This window comes from Trichogramma pretiosum, unplaced genomic scaffold, assembly GCF_000599845.2.
Source record: "Trichogramma pretiosum strain Unisexual culture from Peru unplaced genomic scaffold, Tpre_2.0 scaffold24, whole genome shotgun sequence".
Lineage (NCBI taxonomy): Eukaryota > Metazoa > Arthropoda > Insecta > Hymenoptera > Trichogrammatidae > Trichogramma > Trichogramma pretiosum.
Window position 1 is genome coordinate 1067107 of NW_019641611.1, and position 19755 is coordinate 1086861.

Here is a 19755-nt window from a genome sequence, read left to right on the forward strand (position 1 = left end):
ACCCCTTTTTCCTAAAGCTAATTTTGATAGTCGAGGTAACTTGAACATTTTCTTGAAAGTGTACGTAACGTTTTCGTACTCTCTATAGGCTTTTTTCTAATGGCATTAGCACTCGGTGCATCGAGTTTTTCAACGAATCCGAAATAATATGAGCCTCGAACCTTCATAACGTCATCTCTTGGAAAAATTTACGTATACTTTAGAGCTTCTCAGAAAGAGCGAAGAAAATACACGGCTGGTGCTTTTATGTATTCAAGTATCACATTTGCATCGGATCTCTTTCTTTCGAGCCGTATACATGTAGCATTTGGATTCTGCACACAGCCACTTCTTATACAGCTCATTTTCTTCGCGGTTAGCTGTGGATCTAGGAGTAAAATAGATTTTGCCTAGCAACGTGCAGTAGCGATCGCAACTTTATTCCTTTTCACGGAAATACATGCCACCTCGGGGATTCGCGTTTTCCGCGAGAGGCGGAGCTTTTCTTGACCTACCCCGCGCGGGCTACGCGGCGACTCCCCCACTGCTTGCGCTTACATACACTCCTCCTTCCTTGCACTCTATCTCTCTCTCTCTCACTTCGATGTTGTACACCTGCGTTCGCTTTTCCCTTCCCCTCGTAAACTCGCACCTTTCTCTCGAATCCCCGTGGATTTTCCAACGCCATTTTCTTGCTCTGTCTTTCTCTCATTGCATTTATGTTTCCCCATCCTCTACTCCGTCATTTTCTCGAAAAGACACTGTGGAGCACACGCCTACTTCCGTATATACTTTATATACAGCGAGAGATGATGGCGTGAAAGTTTTTGTTGTTTTACCAGCGCTGGTAACGACTTACTCGAAAATGCTACTCGATGCCATTGCTAGCGCTGTTGCTCGTGAGCCGAGATTCTCCATTTTGTAGATTAAAGTCGCATTTGTAGCTTTAATTAGGAAAGTATTCATAAAAGATAAGGAGGGACAGCTCGTGGGAAATTAAGCGCGCCGAAATTTTCTCACTCCGGTGTATATATTATGTGGTAAGCCATTGTCCAGCGTGGCACCGAACTCATTGTTTGGCTTCTTTTATGTCTCTGGCTAACGCGAAATATTTTAACTACACCCCTCTTGAAAAGCTGAAAAATGTTTCATTTTCATGAATAGCTTACCTGAGAATTCATGCCTCCGAAGATTTTGTGCCTAAAATTTGAAATGGAAATTAAATAAATCGACTCGACGGATTTTCACGATGGTCGTTTTATTTTTAAATACAACATTGGTGACAATTTAGACTTTAGAAGCGAGCTAATATCAGCTCGAGCATGTCGTTATTTACAGTTTATTTATAATATTGAATCAAGTGCAAAGGTATACACCAAATTGACAGAATTTGTTGAAAATTCAAATTATTTGTTTTTTCTGCAAGATTCGATAAATAAAACTTTTCTTAAAAATATAATACAATAAAATTTTTGTTTTTATTTTTAAAATATAATCTTAAAATATTTACAAAATTGATAATATAAAATTTGAGAGCTAATTTGGAGAGACATTAATTTTCGTCCAATAGTTATACTAAATAGCTTCCATTAAAACTATTCATCGTAAATTTGTAAACAATTGATAATTTTTCTATATACTTACAAGAAGAACAATTTAACTATCTATATCATACGCGGTCATATGAGTTTTCTTAATCTTCATTTTCGTACGTAATTTCTTCGTACTCGTAGCGAGTGAAAGTAAAAATACAAAATTATGCCAAGAACGTCCAAGTACGTCTTGTTATAAAAATGTATAGTAAAAAAATATGTAACTATGAATTCGCGTTCATAAGCAATTTTCACGCGTTCAAGTGCACGAAGCTGAAAAAAATTGAAGAAACCGTCAACGAGTGAATAATATACAAAGACACGGATTTCGAGTGAGTGCAACTTTTATAATAGTGCTTAGAGAGCGTTCATATCGTTTACCTGTTTTACACGTATTGAGACGCAAATATCTCCCTATTAATAGAGGAGTTAATTCTGCTACATATGCATAGTACGTCGGAAGTAAGGACGGGGGGAGGGGGATAAATGCGCCATTCTACGACGGGTAGAGAAAGTAATTGACGGGGCGCTATCGACCCATCTGAATCGGGTCGAAAGTATAATTCAATATATTTATAATATTTATATAATATCTTCAATGTAGCAGAGAGAATCTGAATCATTGGATCTAATGAAATAATTTACAAATATACAAGCTATCGTGAGTTATCAATGCGATGGAAGCTTCTGTTTCGTCTTCGCAGCGACTTAACCGCTTGCTCACATGTAGATACGACGCAGATCCGACGGTGACGTTATCATATTGCACTGAGGGCACAGCTTCTTCGCTCCCTGTGAACGGGTGATTTTTGTGCGTTAGCATTGGGCAATCTTATAGCGCTATTAATATAACTTACCAGAGTATGCAGCCAGCATTGCTCGCAGTGAACGTGCCAACAGCAGACCGATGTAACTGGCTTTTTGTATTGCTCCTGTAATGAAGGTCGAACAAAAAAGAAGAAAAAAACGTGAAGGCGCGTTACTTTTTTGATTACGAGTCGTATAGTGGTATAGCTGATATACTGACCATGCAGATGAGACACTTCAAACCCTGTCCACGCATCTCGTTCTCGAGTTCTCGTATTCGACTACGAAGAGCCTCGACGACCGGCGCCTCAGGCTCGCACTTGGCATCGATGACTCCGCTACTGTGCGGCGAAGTCGAGGACGAAGCCTTCTGCTCGTCGCTCGGTGAGCCAGTCTCGGCTTGCGTCTGCGACGTCGAGCTCGGGCTGGCCGAGGACGGCTCGGTTTTCACCTCGACCACCGTCGTTTGTTGCTGATTCGAGCTCTGGCCGCTTTGTTGAACCGTGCCGTTGGGCGAGATAACGGCTTCGCGGAGCGCCTCTCGCTCCCGTTGCTCGCGCGCCGAGCCCTCGTATCTGGGCGTCACTACGTCGGCCTCGGTGTACTGCGACGGACCGAATTGCGCTTGGTCGTCGCCGTCTACCACCAGGTCCACGTCCTCCTCGTCGTTTCTCACCCCGTTTGGTCCGGCCCGATTGCTCGACGACGATGTCGCAAGACCTGTCGCTGTTTGCGCAAATCATAACGATGTGTTCATTTTTTTACATTCTTTTTTTTCATACGCCACTCGATTATACAAAAAGTCATAAAAATCTAACGGCCGAGCGTGTCGGCTTAATAAAAGAAGATTGGATTTACGAAAGAGCGCGTCATAATAGAATCGCTGTGAAACTCGCAGATCTTACACAAGCAAATAATAAACAAGCGTATTAGCCGAGATTAAAAAAATATTTTCGCACGATTACTAATTAATCCGCAAGGTTGAATGAATCAAGTTTTTACAATCGTTTGCACGAAGAGGTAAGAACAAACGACTCACCTGCGAATCCTCCCATAAGCATAGAACTGGCACGAACTCGTCGCTGTCCTGCCCATTCGTACTCTTCGAACGTCTCGGTATCGCCCTCGACGTCGACTTCCTCCTCGTCTATCGGATGGCGAGCGGCTGGATTGGGGCCGCCACCGTTTTGCTTCTGCAGACATCGCTCGACGTGGTGATTGAGCTCCTCCGTGGTGCCGGACAGTCGCTCCTGGCACACCGGGCACGCCGGCTCGTCGGCTTTCCTCTTGCGATTCTTTATTCGAATGCGCGCCTGTCTGTTGGCTTTTATCCGCTTGTAGGTTTCCCACCTGCCGAAGGGCGTGCCGTCCGCGGCCGATGGCGTGTGAAGTATCTGTCCGTGCTCCGGCGGCTGGGGCGGCATCGTCGACCTGGGCCGTGGCCTCTGCGACACCGAGGACAGTTTGTACAGACGGTCCAGCTCCTGGAGGAAGTGCTGCTCGAGCTCCTGCGGCCTCACCGTGATACCGCATACGGGGCAGCAGGTCGGGTCGGCTGAGAACTTTTTCTTTCCTGCAATGACAAAAACGAAGGGCATCTGTTAGAGAGAAAAAAAACTCTCGATCTATTTCACGGATTCGTGAAACAAAAATGAACGCCCGCCGTAAATTCCAGCGATTTTTCAATTTACGCGGAAGCATCGCGAGCGAGAGCCCGACATATCTAGTTACGATGACACGGCCGCTCGCTCGCTCGCGCGCGCACTCCGAAATCGTATATAACATCAAAACATCGCTGGGATAGGCCATACGCGGGCTTATAATAACATTGTCATATGGCCGTGTAAGCCGAGCACTAAAAAGCCCTGGGATGCATCGGCGAGCATTGCACTTTACAGCCGCAGTAATTTTCGCGCGCGCGCATAAACATCACGCGCAACCATAAACAATTCCATCATAGCTCCGCGAGGCTATGTTGTACGCGCGCTCGTGTATCTTTCTGATTTGTCGAGAGAGAAGGGTGCAAGGTCATATGGCCGCCTGGATCGAGTACAAGAATTATTACGATGTTGTTTTTCTTTTTTTCCGCGCAACGATAGGTTTGTTTTCCTACGCGATGAGATATGCCTATTGGATTCAGCCTATACGTGGTAGTGATAGCGGATGGAACGGAAACGGTAACGTGTATTACGAAAAACATATAATCGCGCGCTCGCGTGTCTCTATTTTTACGCGACCGCGACTATTTTCCTGTTAAGCTTTTCAGCGCGCAGCTATCCCTGTTCATGGGGGTGTTCCTATAAGTTACGAGGCCCGAGAGACAGTTTATGTTTTTCAACTCTTTGGCATCAAGAATTCGTTGTTTTTTTTTTTCATATGCGCACCCATACGAGCTTCGATCAGAGGCCTTTCGAGTTCGTTAAGTAGCTCATCGGCACGCGTCATGCATGGAAAATGACGCTGCTGCTGCTGCTGCTAGGGCTTGGGAAAAGGTCGTTATAAACAGCGCGTGAAATTTTAACGACACGTGAAAACAGCAATTCCGCAATCGATAACAGCATCAGCAATCATTGATGTTGATGCTTTTGTAGAGAAACAGAGTTATAGCATATATACACAGTGCACAGCAGCTATCCTGCCACACCGAGTCACCTGTACATCCGAATTAATGTTCGTTAAAACTTGCTTTGCATGGGGCTTTTAGTGAGCTTTTACAGTTTTGGATATATTTTTGCCCTTGCTCGCGAGCGCTGTTGGTGGATTTCCAGCAGATGCAGCAGTAGCATACATATTGTAACCACTTTTATGCATGCCGGTGCGCATTTTACACTTTGCCACTTTACAAATGGACTGTAAACTCGTTTGGTCTTGTCCTGCGCACGCGGTGAAATTTTTCGATGATTCAAATAAACGAAAAAAGAAAAACGATTGATTCTAATTCGATAGGGAAAATATTACACTCGTATGTACGTACGTATGTTTGCATGCGAGCTTCCCCGAGCTATCGTTTATTGGTCGAAATAGCTCGATGGGAGCGACATTCCCAGGGACGTTTAACATATGCGAGCGCGCGGCACAGTATACCCATAGCGAGATTGCAAGCTGCCCTGCACTGAGTGAGCAGGAGGTTTTCTTTGTCCTCTCGGGCTGCTACTGCTGCTACTGCTACTACTGCTTATATTCAAGACTTATAGAAGACGAGGCTGGGGCGAAGAGAGATCGGCAAGCAAACTGTTCCTTTTCTTTCCCCTTTCAATTAAGTGCCTTCGCAAATTTATGTGATCCCCCCAGCCGAGTCTTCTTCTTCTCGATAGTACTACTAGGCCATTATGCCCTTTTGACTTTCAATTCGAAATACTCGCTGTCGTAATAATAAGCGCGTTTCGACAACTTGCGATTCTCGAGATATTTGAAAGAGAGAGTAAAGAAAGTAGTAGTAAAGAAGGAGGAGAAAAAAAAGTTTCAAAGATTGTGCGCTTAATTCACACTCCGATTTGGTATATCATAATATTCTTTCGCTCTGCTCCACTCTCGGGGATATACATATAACAACGATAATCTACGGCTGCCGCAAGGATATAATAAGTAATTTCCTAATAATAAGATCTAAGCCAGAGTGTTCATTTACGCTTAGACGCGAGCTTTATACATGCGCAATTAAAAAAAGGAAAAGAAAAGTCGTCGTCGCTACGTCGCGGAGAAAGACGAAGCAGGTGGTTAAGCCACGAGAGAGACGATCGCTTTATCTTGTCCTCGACCCTGCCTCTTTTTTTGTTATCTTTCATAGTTCTCGCACTGTTGGACTATAACGGCCCCTATCATTTATACCTCGTTCTAAGGACTCTCTCTTTTTCCGCAAGGAGAGAGCGAGATCCCACACGCATACACACACACCTTTTTTTAATTAAAGCCCTGCCCCGCACAAAAAAAAAATAGTGGCGGTGAGATATCTTTAGATACTTAAGAATCTGTATAGAGCAGAGCAAAAGAGAGAGAGAGAGAGAGTCGCTCGAAGATATAAAGCAACGATAAGCTTCCGTGCTTTATTTTCTCTCTCAGCCCACGCTAAAAGCAGATAGCGACAATGTGCGGACTCTTATCTTCTTATGCGGAGGCCTGTGCTGCTGCAGTAGGCGATTTCTTCATTATATGCGTGTCGTCCGTTGTATTATTCCGGGTGTAATACGTAGTAGCGGCTGCGGCGACGACGACGACGACGCGGTATGCCGAAGGTGTATATCTAAGAGTTAAATTTAATGGTAGTGGCGAGCGTATGCGCGGCAAGTTGTTTATAGACAGCCGCAGCAGCAGCGGACTTAAACAAGCTATTCTTATTATTGCGGAAATAATGAATAACCGCGAGATCTCGGCGACTTATTTTTGTATTAATGCAAGTATTGGAGCAGATACGCGAGGATGCTTATCTCTCGCAGCTCGTAATATTCCTCGCAAAAGGCAGCGGTTTAATTTCGAAGCCTGGGATAAATAAGACAAAATATTTTTGTATATAATCGATACGATACGAGCACGACCGACCAAAGTACATACACACATGCGGGCATTGCGCGAACGTAATGGATGGAGAAGCAGAAGCGGCAGACATGTGCGCGCATCGCTGCACACGATTGTTCTGCTGCGAATTTGGATTCCAGGCGCATCGCTCGACATCTGAATACCTCTTTGATTTAATAGAGCAATACTAACGTGTGCAACTCCAGTATACGTGTAGTAGGTACGTATTGCGGCGCGTCGCCTTACCCGCGCGCAAAACCGGGCATCGTCTGCAGCTGGGATATGTACGGACGCTGCTGCTGTTACATACACATACACGCATGTACATAGTACATGCACAAGCAGGCCTACCGACACTTTCTGCCCTTTGTACGCGATTATGATCGGCTCCGTTATATTAATTTCCCGACCCTGATTACGCTTCGCTTATTCTTCGTCTATTATTGTTTGCCTTTATGCGCGCGCGTGCGTGCGTGCGTACGAGTGTGTGCAGTATACGCCTATATATATACGTAATGAAATCGAAAGACGGGCGAGAGCAGGGGAGAGCTCGAGCTGCAGTTATGATAATAAATATACGGGAAATATTCGCGCGGATTCCAATGGGCCTCGAAAGAAAGTGCAGGAGGAGGAGGAGGAGGAGGAGGTACGCGATCGAGAGAAAAGAAGAAAAAAAAGGTGCGGGCAATTAGCTGCCGCGATGTATTTATGTCCCGGGCCGGCTGCTGCTGCTGGCTGGCTGGCAGGATTTTTCTGTCGAAATGAAGCAATTAGTCAGGTCGCGCGGCGATGCTTATCGACGACTCGAACGTGAGCCAGCCGAAAATACGCAACCTGTCTGCTACTGTTGCCGCCGCCGTCGTCGCTGCTTTTTTCTCCTTCGGCCTGGCTGCGTGCTCGAGCGTCGTCATCGGGCCGTTTAGCAGTTGACGTTGATCGCGATTGATATAATGAAAGAGCTGCGCGTCTGTATAGGAGCATCGACGTGAATCGTGACTCAAATGACAAACTAATTGCATAAGTGACTGGAGAAGCACAAGGCGGGCAAATAAAAAAGAGCAAAGAGACTACTTGGTATCCACACGTAGTCAACGGGAGCAACTGCAAACTCACGTACACTCAGTGGTTCTACTCGCGGCGCGCAGGGTGGGGGAGTTGGTGTAAAAGGGAACTTTCTGTATAATCCGGTTTTAATTAAATAACCAAGAAGCGACGTTGGTAGTAGCAGCAGCAGCGGCGGCAGCAGTTCTCGAACTGTATATATGTGCAGAGCTTTAGCACGAGAGAGAGAAAGAGCTAGGCGCCAACGAGAAAGAGTAGTAGCAGCAGTGGGTATGGTAAGCTCGACGAATTGCGCGCGAGAGCGAGTACGCTGCTGGTGTGGAGGTAGCTCGTGTGCGTGCGAGCTTGTGGCTATATATATGCAGCAGCACGCGGCAATCGTTCAAAGCCCATACATAGAAACACAGAGGGCATTTAACCACAACTGTCGTCTTCCGATTGCCTGAGTTATGGCCCCCGGACCGACTCTCACTGCTGCTATGCAGAGCTGCTACTGCTGCTCTTGCATGCTGATGCGCGCGCGAGGTACGTCACGACGAGCACCGGGCCACGCACGTACACTGTACTTTTTAATCGTCGTGCCGTCTGACACTCGGGCTCGTTTTTCCACTCTCTACCTATGTGTGCCGTGTGCGAGCGTACCTACCTATATGTGTGTGCCTGTCGAGTGTATGTCTTTTTTTATGGTCAAGCGCTTCGCGAATGGAAATTATTTCGACGGAGCTGCTGTCGGCGTAGGATTCTTTGTTGTCGTAGGCTGTTGCTTCGCAAGCACGACCAAGGGTAATTACCTTTTAGTGTTACTTTCGCGATAATGAGTGCGCGATAAATTGTTTCACATAAGAAATAATATGACCTTTTACCATGCACGCGTACTAAACTCACGAACGATAAATGAATTTTTATCTTTCAATTTTCCACGGCTTAAAAACAGCCGAAAAGCATAATACAACAATCGATTGGAATATATCACTATGTGGATAATATTAGCTAAACTGCTGAAAACTTCGAGCTTGTTAATGGCTTTGCAAAGTATATATTGGACCACGCACTGGACCATGCGAGTTCGTGTGTGATGTAGCCAGCCTTATATTAACGTAGCGAAATATTTTGCGGCTACGCTTAACCGCAGAGAGTCACACTGCGTTATCGCCTATTATCGCTGGATTTATTTTAGAAAGTCATTCACTAATGTTATCCATTTGAATCCGTATTACACTCGAAAGGTCCATATTGTGCGCTCTACGATTAATTCGTTGAAAGATTTTTCACAAGATCTGTATTTGCTGTACAGCGTGTATTATTCGGAATTTGTAAGGTCGTAGGTACCCGGCCGAAGATTACATTATTATACCATTTCGTTATGCATATGGTCTGGGCGTTGGGCAATACGAGCGGTGGTTTGTAATAGTTGTACGGAAGGGAGCGAAAATCTGGTTGCTCGCGTTCAACGAGTCTTTTATTAATATAACTTGGAGCTGGAGGAAAACAATAGTTTAGTGCCAGCAATTTAACCATTTACGGATTTTATTGCACACAGCTTATATTATAAGCATTTCATATTGGCTCATTTATTGTGCAATCGTCATCGATCTAGATTTTTTTTTCGATTATCTTTGAGCTGTTTTCTCGAGATCAATTGCTACAATCAGTAATTAAGAATCTATATGACAGATATAGCGATATACTGATAATTTTCGACAGATCGGTAGATCGCGACTGTCGATTAACAAGAGGTCATCGAGTCAGCGTCACATGCAACTCGATTATATAAATTTTCCGCAGTGCAGCACGAAAAGAAACACTCGAAGTCGGCTGTCGCATAGACGACGGCGAAGCAATAAGTCGCGATAAATTTCAGCACTTAACGTCTCTCTTTTGCTCCACGACTTATGAAGAGACATACTCGAGATTGTACGGGAGCAACGAAATGATATAATAATTCGTAAAATTAGGCTGAGAATCTCGTCTGTCGGAACTGTGCGTGCACGACTCCGGTATATAGATGCAGACGGCTCGGCACGAGGGTTAAAACGGCCCATGAAAACAAGATGCTCTCAGCAGCTACTACCACCGCAGCGCAGCAGCCACAAAGAGAGTTAAGTCGAGCTTACACAAGATGCTCTGCTTGCCGCGCGCAAGTTCGGTAGTTAAAGGATCTTGGTTTGCGTTATAGGTACTCATTCGCGGCTCCTTTCATGCATACCAGAGCAGAGAGAGCAAGAGAGAGAGAACAAGCCGTCTCTTCTTCTTTAGCTGTAAGTATAAGGGCGCGCATCTATTTCACTATTTAATTTCCCATCTCTGTTCGCCGCTTGTGCTGCTGCTGCTGCGTATGTGCGTACGCATGCAGTACCGACGATTTACGGTGTACGTGATAGAGAGAAAGAGAGGAGAATCAGCAGCGAGAAGCCAAAGCTTCCTCTTTTTTTCTTGCTTCTCGTGAATACAAGCTTGCACACATATAGTCTTGCGTTTTTTCACATCCCCGCGTTGATGTAAGATATAGCTAGACGCAAGAGAAAAAGAGGGAGTGGGAGGAAGAGGGGAACAGCTAATACTTCCTCTCGACGATACCTAATTCACCTTTATAGCCACGATCGCATGTGTACCTAGTTTGCATAAAGAGAGAGAGAAGAGCTCGGTGGAAAATGGATCGCATTTGGGCTTGTAAAAATAATGATTCGTTCATTCGCGACTTTTGCGAGATTCGTAACAGCCGAAGAGAGAACGTGGGGCGAAAAACATTTTTTCAATTTGAACGACAAATTGGAAGCTCATAATTCGTTATTAACGTCATGTTTTTCGAGCAAAAAAGGTCCTCGACGTCTTTGATCGCTTGGGCGAAGCAAGGATTCTTTTGACTGCATGGCTGGGCAAGGTAGGGATTTCAATGTATCAAAGTGAGTTAAAAAATCGTCCTTCTCTCTCGCTTTTTCTCGTCCTAACCCCGAGGACGACGCGATAACGGTATATAATCTTGGTGCCTTTGGCCGATGTGCACATCACGCCTCAGCGCTCACGGAGTGTGTATATAGTGCGTGTACGCGCATTCCACAACTCGTAGCGTATCCATGCAATATGTTAAAAGGATCGAAAGTCTCTTGTTCCCAAACGTCAAGTCGCGAGAGTAAAAAAATTTTCCGAGGAAAACTGCCTGTCTATACATGGGAAATTCACGGCATAGTCTTAGTGCGTCGCCAACGTCTTAAATCACACCTCGCCCAGGCGTAATTAAGTGAATAGATGGGCAAGAGCAACGGCGCAGCTTGTGCTAGAGTGAGAAAGAGAGAGTTAATATTTGCTGCGGTGACGTATTATATATTATATTATAAACGAAAAAGGCAGGGGAGGCATATACACAGACAAATCCCTTATATACGTGTATATATCATCGAAGACCCGCTGCTCCTTCTCTCTCCCTCGTGTAAGCGGTGACTCCAGAGCTCTCTCTCTCTCTCTCTCTCTCTCTCGCTCGAACCGAGTCGACTCGGAGTGTGGTGGTAGTAGTAGTAGTAGTCGCAAATCGCAATAGTAGTAGCTCGGGCCAATATTCATAAACACGTCGAGCCGCTGCTGCACTGCAGTTGTGCGTCGGGGCAATATCTTACTCTTCGCTGCATAAAGACGCCTTCGCGTGAGATGATGTCGATGAGTTTTTTGTTTGTGGCCGTGCAACGTGCGCATAAACATTTCTCTCTCTCTCTCTCTCTCTCTCTCTCTCTCTCTTTCTCTCTCTCTCTCTCTCACTCGTGTTTCGAACAAGCTTGCGATATTCCTCCCCGCGGTGAGTGTACACACTCACAAACTTACTCATACACATGCACTCGCAAGAAAAAAGAAGATAAAAAAATGGATAAGAAAGATAAATACCGGAATACGACTCGGAAAAAGACTTTATGAAGTAAAGGACTAGAATACGACACGTGGCAATTGCGTATGCAGCGTGGCGAGAGAGCTTCGACTCGAGATGAGCTTATAATTGGACGGCGTTAATAAGGTGCGGGAGAGAGGAAAGAAGAAAGAGCAGCAGGACTCTTTATCTCGGCCAATAAATACTGCGGGATGGGAGCTGCCGCGGCCAATGTACTCCTCTCTCGCTCGCTTTCTCACTTTGTACTGCCTACTTTTTTAAATATGACGAAATAAATAATCCACGCGTGTATGTACAATGAACCCCGACCGACCGGCCGCCGCGCTGCAGTGTTTTATCGCGCAGCCTCGTGCAACGCAAGAAGAATAAATAAAAGAAAGCGCGCAAATTCAAGAAGTCGTGCGTGCGAGCAGCTATTAAAATATTCTCTCTTTCACTTTAAATGAAGCTGATAAGTCAAAATTTACTTGCCTTTTCTTAAATTACTTTATTCTCTTTCCTCCTCGGCTCGTTCGGCAAGAGTATCGTCTTAATTAAAAGTCCAAATCGACTTTTGAAAACGAAACCGTATAATTTTCATTCACGCGCGCATGAGATTCGCGCTCGACCGGCGGCCAATTACCAAATATTAAAAATACCAGTGCAACGAAGTGAGAAAAAAAAGCACAAAGCGATATTCGCAGACAAAAATACTGTAACAGCACCCCTATACCTACTAGTGCAGGAGCACGCATGTACAGCGCCGCGGCAATTAGTCCGAATGACGATGACGATTGGCAGCGAGCGTGTGCGGATACTCGTGCACAATGGTTTGATTTAGGCTCTGCACAAACAGTGCGGTGGCCGAAACGATACACACCGGCGAGCGAGAATTTGTTCTTTGATACAACTGAAGCGCAAGGAGCGAGTGCGACGCTCTCCTCGCCGGCCTTATGATTCTGTGGAATATTAACGTGTGTGTGTGAGGCCAGCGGAATGCTTCTCTCTCTCTCCATATATATAACACGGCACGCATACAGTGGTTATACGGTAGTGGCGGTGGCGGCCAAGGGTGAGCTAATTAAACGGGACATACGGATATTAATTAAACCTTCTCTCGGTCGCCACCCACGTACCTACACACATAATGCCCATGAACTGTAAACCCAAGTACAACGCGAGTGTTTCCAAGCCAATGTCTCATATTTTACTTGGCAAATTGTGAGAGTGATGAGACCAGTGTATTGACCTTTTCAAGTAACTCGCATTTTCACTCAGAGAATACTTCGAAACAAGTAAAGAAACACTTTTATCTTAAGTATGTTTGTCATAACAAGTAAATAAATAATCGAGTTTCGCAGGCCAAGTAATAGCTATTCACTTGAATTGAAAATACTTTATCCAACTGTGAATGAAGGTGATTAATGAATTTATCTAATGAAAAAAAATTCGTTTCTATAAAGTTGAACATTCAAACCTCATTAGCGAATGTATGAGAAAAGATCAGTCAGTTTCAAGTGATGAATTGTGTAGTCAAAATACGACAAAGAATAGAAACTTGCCTAGTATTATTGAAAATATAAAAACTATTTTGTTATTTTGAGTTTTAAAAATCTCTTCGTGTTAAAATTCGCTCCATTGACTCAATAGTACTTATAATTTATAATTGGCGATCTTATGTAAATGACTAAAGATTTAATATTTAAACGATAAGATTAATATGAATTTTATTAATAAATTGACTATTTGGTATCATTGTACGATAGCGGTTCATCAACAACATTTCTCAATTATTTGTTCCGACGATTATAATTTCCGCGCCAGTCTTCTTCAAGTTCTCGAATTTAAGTCCGAACACAAAATGCTTTTCCTATCTTTGATACTCGTTGCATTCAGTTTAGTGTATTATTATTTTAAAAAGAGTTTAACCTATTTTGATAAATGGGGCATACCCTATCGACCGGGTTGGCCATTCTTGGGTAATATGGCCGAGACGCTAGTTGGCAAACGCATGTTTGCTCAAGTTTACGAAGATATCTATAAAGAATTTCCCGATGCTAAGTACGTTGGCTTGTTCGAGTTCTTCAAGACTTCGATTTTAGTTCGAGATCCAGAACTCATCAAAACTCTAAGCATCAAGAATTTCGACAGCTTCGGTAACCGAGTGCCATTTATTCAAGCGTCGCACTATGTACCTTTTTGCGAATTTTATTGACAAAATCGGATTCCTATCGATAAAAAATAGCTAAAAAAATGCAGGTTGTGGTATTCGAAAGGTAATTGCATGCACTTTTCCAAAAAATTATTTCCGGACGTAATTATAAGAGTCCACATCCCTAAAAAACGACCTAAACGAGCACTTTTTTTTCTACTTTTCGTTATTTTCCAACGACATATCAAAAAAAGTAATTGTTCGATTTGGCTCGATATTTTTTCGAAAAGTAGAGGAAAATACCTTTATTTTCTTTTTTTAAACGTATTTTTTAGTGCTATGTATCGAAAGTTTTTAACAATTTTATTCAGTAGTAAATTAGCACGAAAATCGCCTTTTTTCTTGAAAGCAATTGAGTTCATGTTGCGTTCAATTGATCGAATGTACGGTTTGAAAACAAGAGGAAACTCTTCTTTAATATCCTAATATTGTTTTAATGAAATTTACACTTAATACTAGCTTATTCAGCACTATTGTTATTGATATTTACAATTATTAGCACCAAATGACGAGATTTTGCATTGTCTTTTTATTCAGCTTTATCTTATAAACTACACATGCAATTTCGAATAGAGTTAAAGTATGTTTTGCACATTAAAAAATCGCATTGGAAAGCGAGAAGACATTTCGATAATTTAAGTTGTTTTGAGCTTGCAGGTGTAAATATCAATTATAAGTAATAGTGCTGAATAAGCTAGTATTAAGTGTAACTTTCATCAAAACAATATTAGGATATTAAAGAAGAGATTTTAGACATTCAATAACTTTTTTTATGAATGTTTCCTCTTGTTTTCAAACCGTACATTCGATCAATTGAACGCAACATGAACTCAATTGCTTTCAAGAAAAAAGGCGATTTTCGTGCCAATTTACTACTGAATAAAATTGTTAATAATTTTCGATACATAGCACTAAAAAATACGTTTAAAAAAAGAAAATAAAGGTATTTTCCTCTACTTTTCGAAAAAATATCGAGCCAAATCGAACAATTACTTTTTTTGATATGTCGTTGGAAAATAACGAAAAGTAGAAAAAAAAGTGCTCGTTTAGGTCGTTTTTTAGGGATGTGGACTCTTATAATTACGTCCGGAAATAATTTTTTGGAAAAGTGCATGCAATTACCTTTCGAATACCACAACCTGCATTTTTTTAGCTATTTTTTATCGATAGGAATCCGATTTTGTCAATAAAATTCGCAAAAAGGTACATAGTGCGTCGGTGGATCCTGTGTTTGGAAGAAATTTGTTCAACTTGCAAGGTGAGCATTGGAAAATTTCACGTACTTTTTTGACACCAACGTTTTCCTCTTTGAAATTGAAGACTATGTTCACGTTGTTGACTGACCGCGTGGAAAAGTTTATGCAAGGTGTTAGTAAGAGGCCCGCCGAAAGTAACATCGGAGTCGATATCAAGGATCTGTTTTCCAAATTCTCCAATGATACTATGGCTAGTTGTTTCTTTGGTTTCGTCGTAGATACCATGAAAGAAACGGATAACGAATTTTACCACAGAGCTAAGCACGCTTGCAATTTAGACGGGTCGCTCATACTGAAGATTTTCTTCGGCAGAACTTTACCTAAATTGATGCACTTTTTGAGAATCAAAATTATAGACAAAGAAACCGAGGATTTTTGCCATAATATCGTCAAATCAGTAATCACCGAACGACTAGAAAAAAATATTAGGCGACAGGACGCAATTCAGATAATGCTGGATGCTCTAAGCGATGAGGCTAAAAAGGAAACAATGGACTACGATCACATAACATCGAATACGTTCAGTTTTCTGTTCGCCGGATTCGATACAAACTCGGCTCAGCTTGGCATACTGGCGCATAACCTGGCGCTGAACCCCGACGTTCAGAAAAAATTACAAGATGAAATCGACCAAGTGCTTAAAGAGCACGATGGTAAAATTACGTATGACATCATCCAAGCTATGCCGTATTTGGACGCTACATTGCAAGAATCCCTTCGTATCGACTCGATAGCTGTTCAGGTCGAGAGGGTCTGCTCGAAGCCGATCGAGCTGCCTCCTACTGTACCAGGCGCAAAACCGTACACCATTCAACCTGGCATGTCGATAATAATATCTCCCATGGCGATTCACAATGATCCACAGTACTATCCAGAACCTCGAAAATTCAATCCAGATCGATTCCTTAACAAAAGGTGGAACGTCAACAACCCGTACTTCATGGGATATGGCATAGGACCGAGAAGTTGTATTGGCTTTCGCTTCAGCATAATTGTCTGCAAAGTAGGATTGTTTTACTTTTTAAGCAAGTACTCTTTCAAACCAAATGAAAAAACGACCAATCCAACCGAGTATAAACAAGATGCCTTTCATTTAGAGTATAAAAATGGATTTATCGTTGATTTTGTACGTAGAGAATAATTATATCTTTTCTTGGATCTTTAATAATTAAGTAACACTTTGAACGTCGTAATAATTTTAATAAAAAGAAGAACTATAAGTAAATATTATTTAAGTAATATGAAAATCTTTTGACGATAAGACTGAGAGAAAAATTGTACATATAATATAAAACTTGTCACTAAAAAGTCAATAAACGATAATTAAATTAATGTTTAATATTTTTATATTATCACTTTGATCATTGCATACTATCTGACATCTGTCTTTATAAATGATCGAAGGGATACGCCAAAACAATGACAACGACGCTTGTTTTTTTTTATTTTTATTTTTGTTTCAATTATTTTTCATCGGTCAATGTAACTTTTTACCTTCACTTATTTGACGCTAAAATATCTATTTTTTGATCCGTTTTGACCATTTCTTCAACTTTTCATTCATTGGAAGAACCTCCAGAGCAAAATATATTCCACAGCAGTAGGCTATCCTTACGGTAACATCTTCATCGTATCGCGTGAGAAAAAAGTCGAAGAGTCAAGAGCCGCGGCAAGGCTCGTTGTCACGCGCCGCAGGGTGCAATACACACAGACGTACAATACATAAATACGCGCAGAATAAGAAGGAACGCAACATCGACAGCCGCCTATCATATCTTGACCCGCGTGCGCACTTGGTTCAAATCACTTTTACACGTACGCCATGATACTTTGCCTATACAGATGTCAGGAGAGTGGACAAGCAATGGAAAAAGAAAAGGAGAAGCGAGAGAGAGAGAAAGAGAGAGATACGTTGGTTGAAAGAGATCGCGCGAGGCAACGAGTTATAAATGCTATACTACTCGAGCAATAAAGTCGGTGCCTTTGATTGAAGCTGCGCGCACTGTGTACGTGTGTGCGTGCATATATACGTATATATCCCTACTCGTAAATACCTCGAGTGATACCACTACTACTATTACTACTACTACAACGACTACTACTGGTGACCACTGCTGCCCGTGTGCTCTGTCTTTATATTTTCTCTTGCTCCTTTTTGGATAAATTAGCTGCTGCTGCTGCTGTTGCCGTCGTCGTGATATAGGTACCAGAACCTCGTGCAGTCTCTCCGCTCTCGGAGGCTTTACACATACACAACACACAGGAGGAGGACGCGCTCGTGTCCTTCTTCTCTTTGTTGTATTCGCAGAGCGATTCGTGACTTTTTCTTTCTCACGTCGCGTGTGTAGACACTGCACCTACAATATACTCACACAGAGAAGCTGCGAACATTTTTCCTCGGCCGTTTATACGTCGACGCTAATTGCTCCGCGACGGACTTTGTTTTTATGGTTGACGCGCGAGTGTGTGAGTGGGATGTGTGCTGGGTGATGCATGCACGCACTCGTATACAGCTTTGTACATGAGAGTAAAATATCAAAGTGTAATTGCCGTACCTTCGAAAGCACTACTGGTATCGTTGCCGATTTTTCCAAAACTAGCGAGACTCCAGAAGAGCGCCGCGTTGAGCGGCGGTGGCGCCAAGCCCGGATGGTGTGGATGGTACATGGACATATTCTCGATTCACGACGTCAACAGTAATGATCAACAAACGAAGGAAAAAACAAAACTCAACTACGGTGATTTTTACCACTGAAAACAAGGTCGAAAACACAGTAGCAACAGCAGGAGCAGCAAAGACTACGCGTCGAATAGATCCTGTCGCGCGCCATCCAAATTCGTAACTGAGCCGCAGGGGCCAACTCTCTGAGCCTGTTCCTGCACAGCAGCAGCAGCATCAGTCTTTCTCGCGCTCGCTCTCTCTCTTCTCTCTCTCTCTCTCTCTCTCGCTCTCTCTATGTATTTAGGTTTAAAAGGGGGGGACACGACTATGAGCCGAAGCGAGAGAGGGCCGATGGTCCGGAGACATGTCGCCTGCACGCACACCCTTCTGAATCATCCCCTAAGTCCTGCTGCTTGTCACTGTGTGTATGTGTGCGTGTCGCGAGCGACTGCCGAGGCACAGAGTCGATGATGCGTGCGCTTATACACGTCGTTAAAGTGTACACTTAGATGACTCTTAGTGCCCTGTAGGACTGCTGCTATATGTACGACTGCGTCTTTCGCTCGATGCACTAAACACACGTACACGTTACCGTGCATGTACCATTCTGTTAGCTTCAACCTAATTGACGCTCATTTTCGGTCGACGATTTCGCCTTCTCTGTGTGTACGAACGTATAATCGGGGGCCGTTGCAGTGAACTCGATACGTGTATCGCGGATGATGTATCAATTCGCCTTTTTTCCCCGGTATTTATCAGCCTATGTACGTTGCGGGCCTTTTTCTTCTTTGGCTCCGAATAATCATTAAAAAAGGATTAAAAATCCGAGGCAACAATATGCTAGCTGCAGCGAGAGCTGCAGGCCTGCATGAATAAATATGTACATTTGCAACGCGTTATTTGAATGCGCGTGGGCTGTTTTTTTGGACTTTACTCGACGCACGACTCGACGCAAAGGTATTTTTATTAAACGTTTCATCATTGAAAGTATTACACTGAAAGCATCGGGATAATATCTTGAATAGACGGTTACATAGCTCCGCGCGTTTTTTGTCGATAACCCAACAGCAGCAGCAGCAGCGGACAAACATATATACGCACGCGCGTTTGAAAAGCCTCTCCCCGGCCATTTCCAAAAAAGCTCATCAATCACTACTAGCCCAGGGTCAGTTCTCTCTCTGTCTCTCTCTCCCGTCCGCTTTTCCCTCTATATACCCGTTGCATACGTGTGTGCGTGTATAAAAATTTCAGGTCACTTTGCGCGAGAGCACAAAATACTCGATATAAACACACACACTCGCACACTTTGAGGTTTTTTTATACACTGTTCTCGGTTCACCCATAAATGAGACTCAGAAAGTCGACTATTATGCATTATATTACATTGCACTACATCATTTCGAAATAATATTCCGTGTGACACGTAATGACGCATAATCACGCAGGGAGCAGCCATGGGACAAAGCACGCGCGCGCACACGTCTATATAATAACGCCGCTTCTTCGCCGAATGATGCTGTCTTGTGGGAAATAATTTTTCTCTCATTGCTCCGCGTGTTTGTACACGATCGATGTACATGTCACATTAGTTAAATAGATAGTGAAAATCACGTCAGTTCCAAAAAATCGCATTGTCCGCTTCGTTCTAATAAGCCTCGATTTCTTATTTCGATACATGGATAAACGATTATGATGAAGGTGACAATTTTTCTCTCACTGCAACCGTATACCCGTTCTCGAGAACGTGCAAAGTACATTAAGCGAGTGCCGAGGATGATTATCGTTAATGTGCGCGTGTATACATTTAAATATAGCCTACG

The 19755-nt window shown here is 43.2% G+C and overlaps 1 protein-coding gene across 4 annotated transcripts in view; it reads right to left on the minus strand.

Moving 5' to 3' along the window:
• Positions 1-1444: 1444 nt before the first annotated feature.
• Positions 1445-19755, minus strand: part of LOC106648202 (E3 ubiquitin-protein ligase Rnf220-like) — a 76849-nt gene continuing 58538 nt past the window's right edge. For 3 of the 4 annotated variants that reach the window (XM_014364904.2, XM_014364902.2, XM_014364903.2), the window contains 4 exons: positions 3418-3951; positions 2599-3104; positions 2429-2503; positions 1445-2363 (listed from right to left, as the gene is read on the minus strand). In XM_014364904.2, coding sequence (XP_014220390.1) covers positions 2292-2363; positions 2429-2503; positions 2599-3104; positions 3418-3951 — 1187 coding nt within the window. In that variant the 3' untranslated portion in view covers positions 1445-2291. Of the gene's footprint in view, positions 2364-2428; positions 2504-2598; positions 3105-3417; positions 3952-19755 lie in introns of those variants that run through there. The other variant, XM_023458631.1, reaches the window with a different exon arrangement.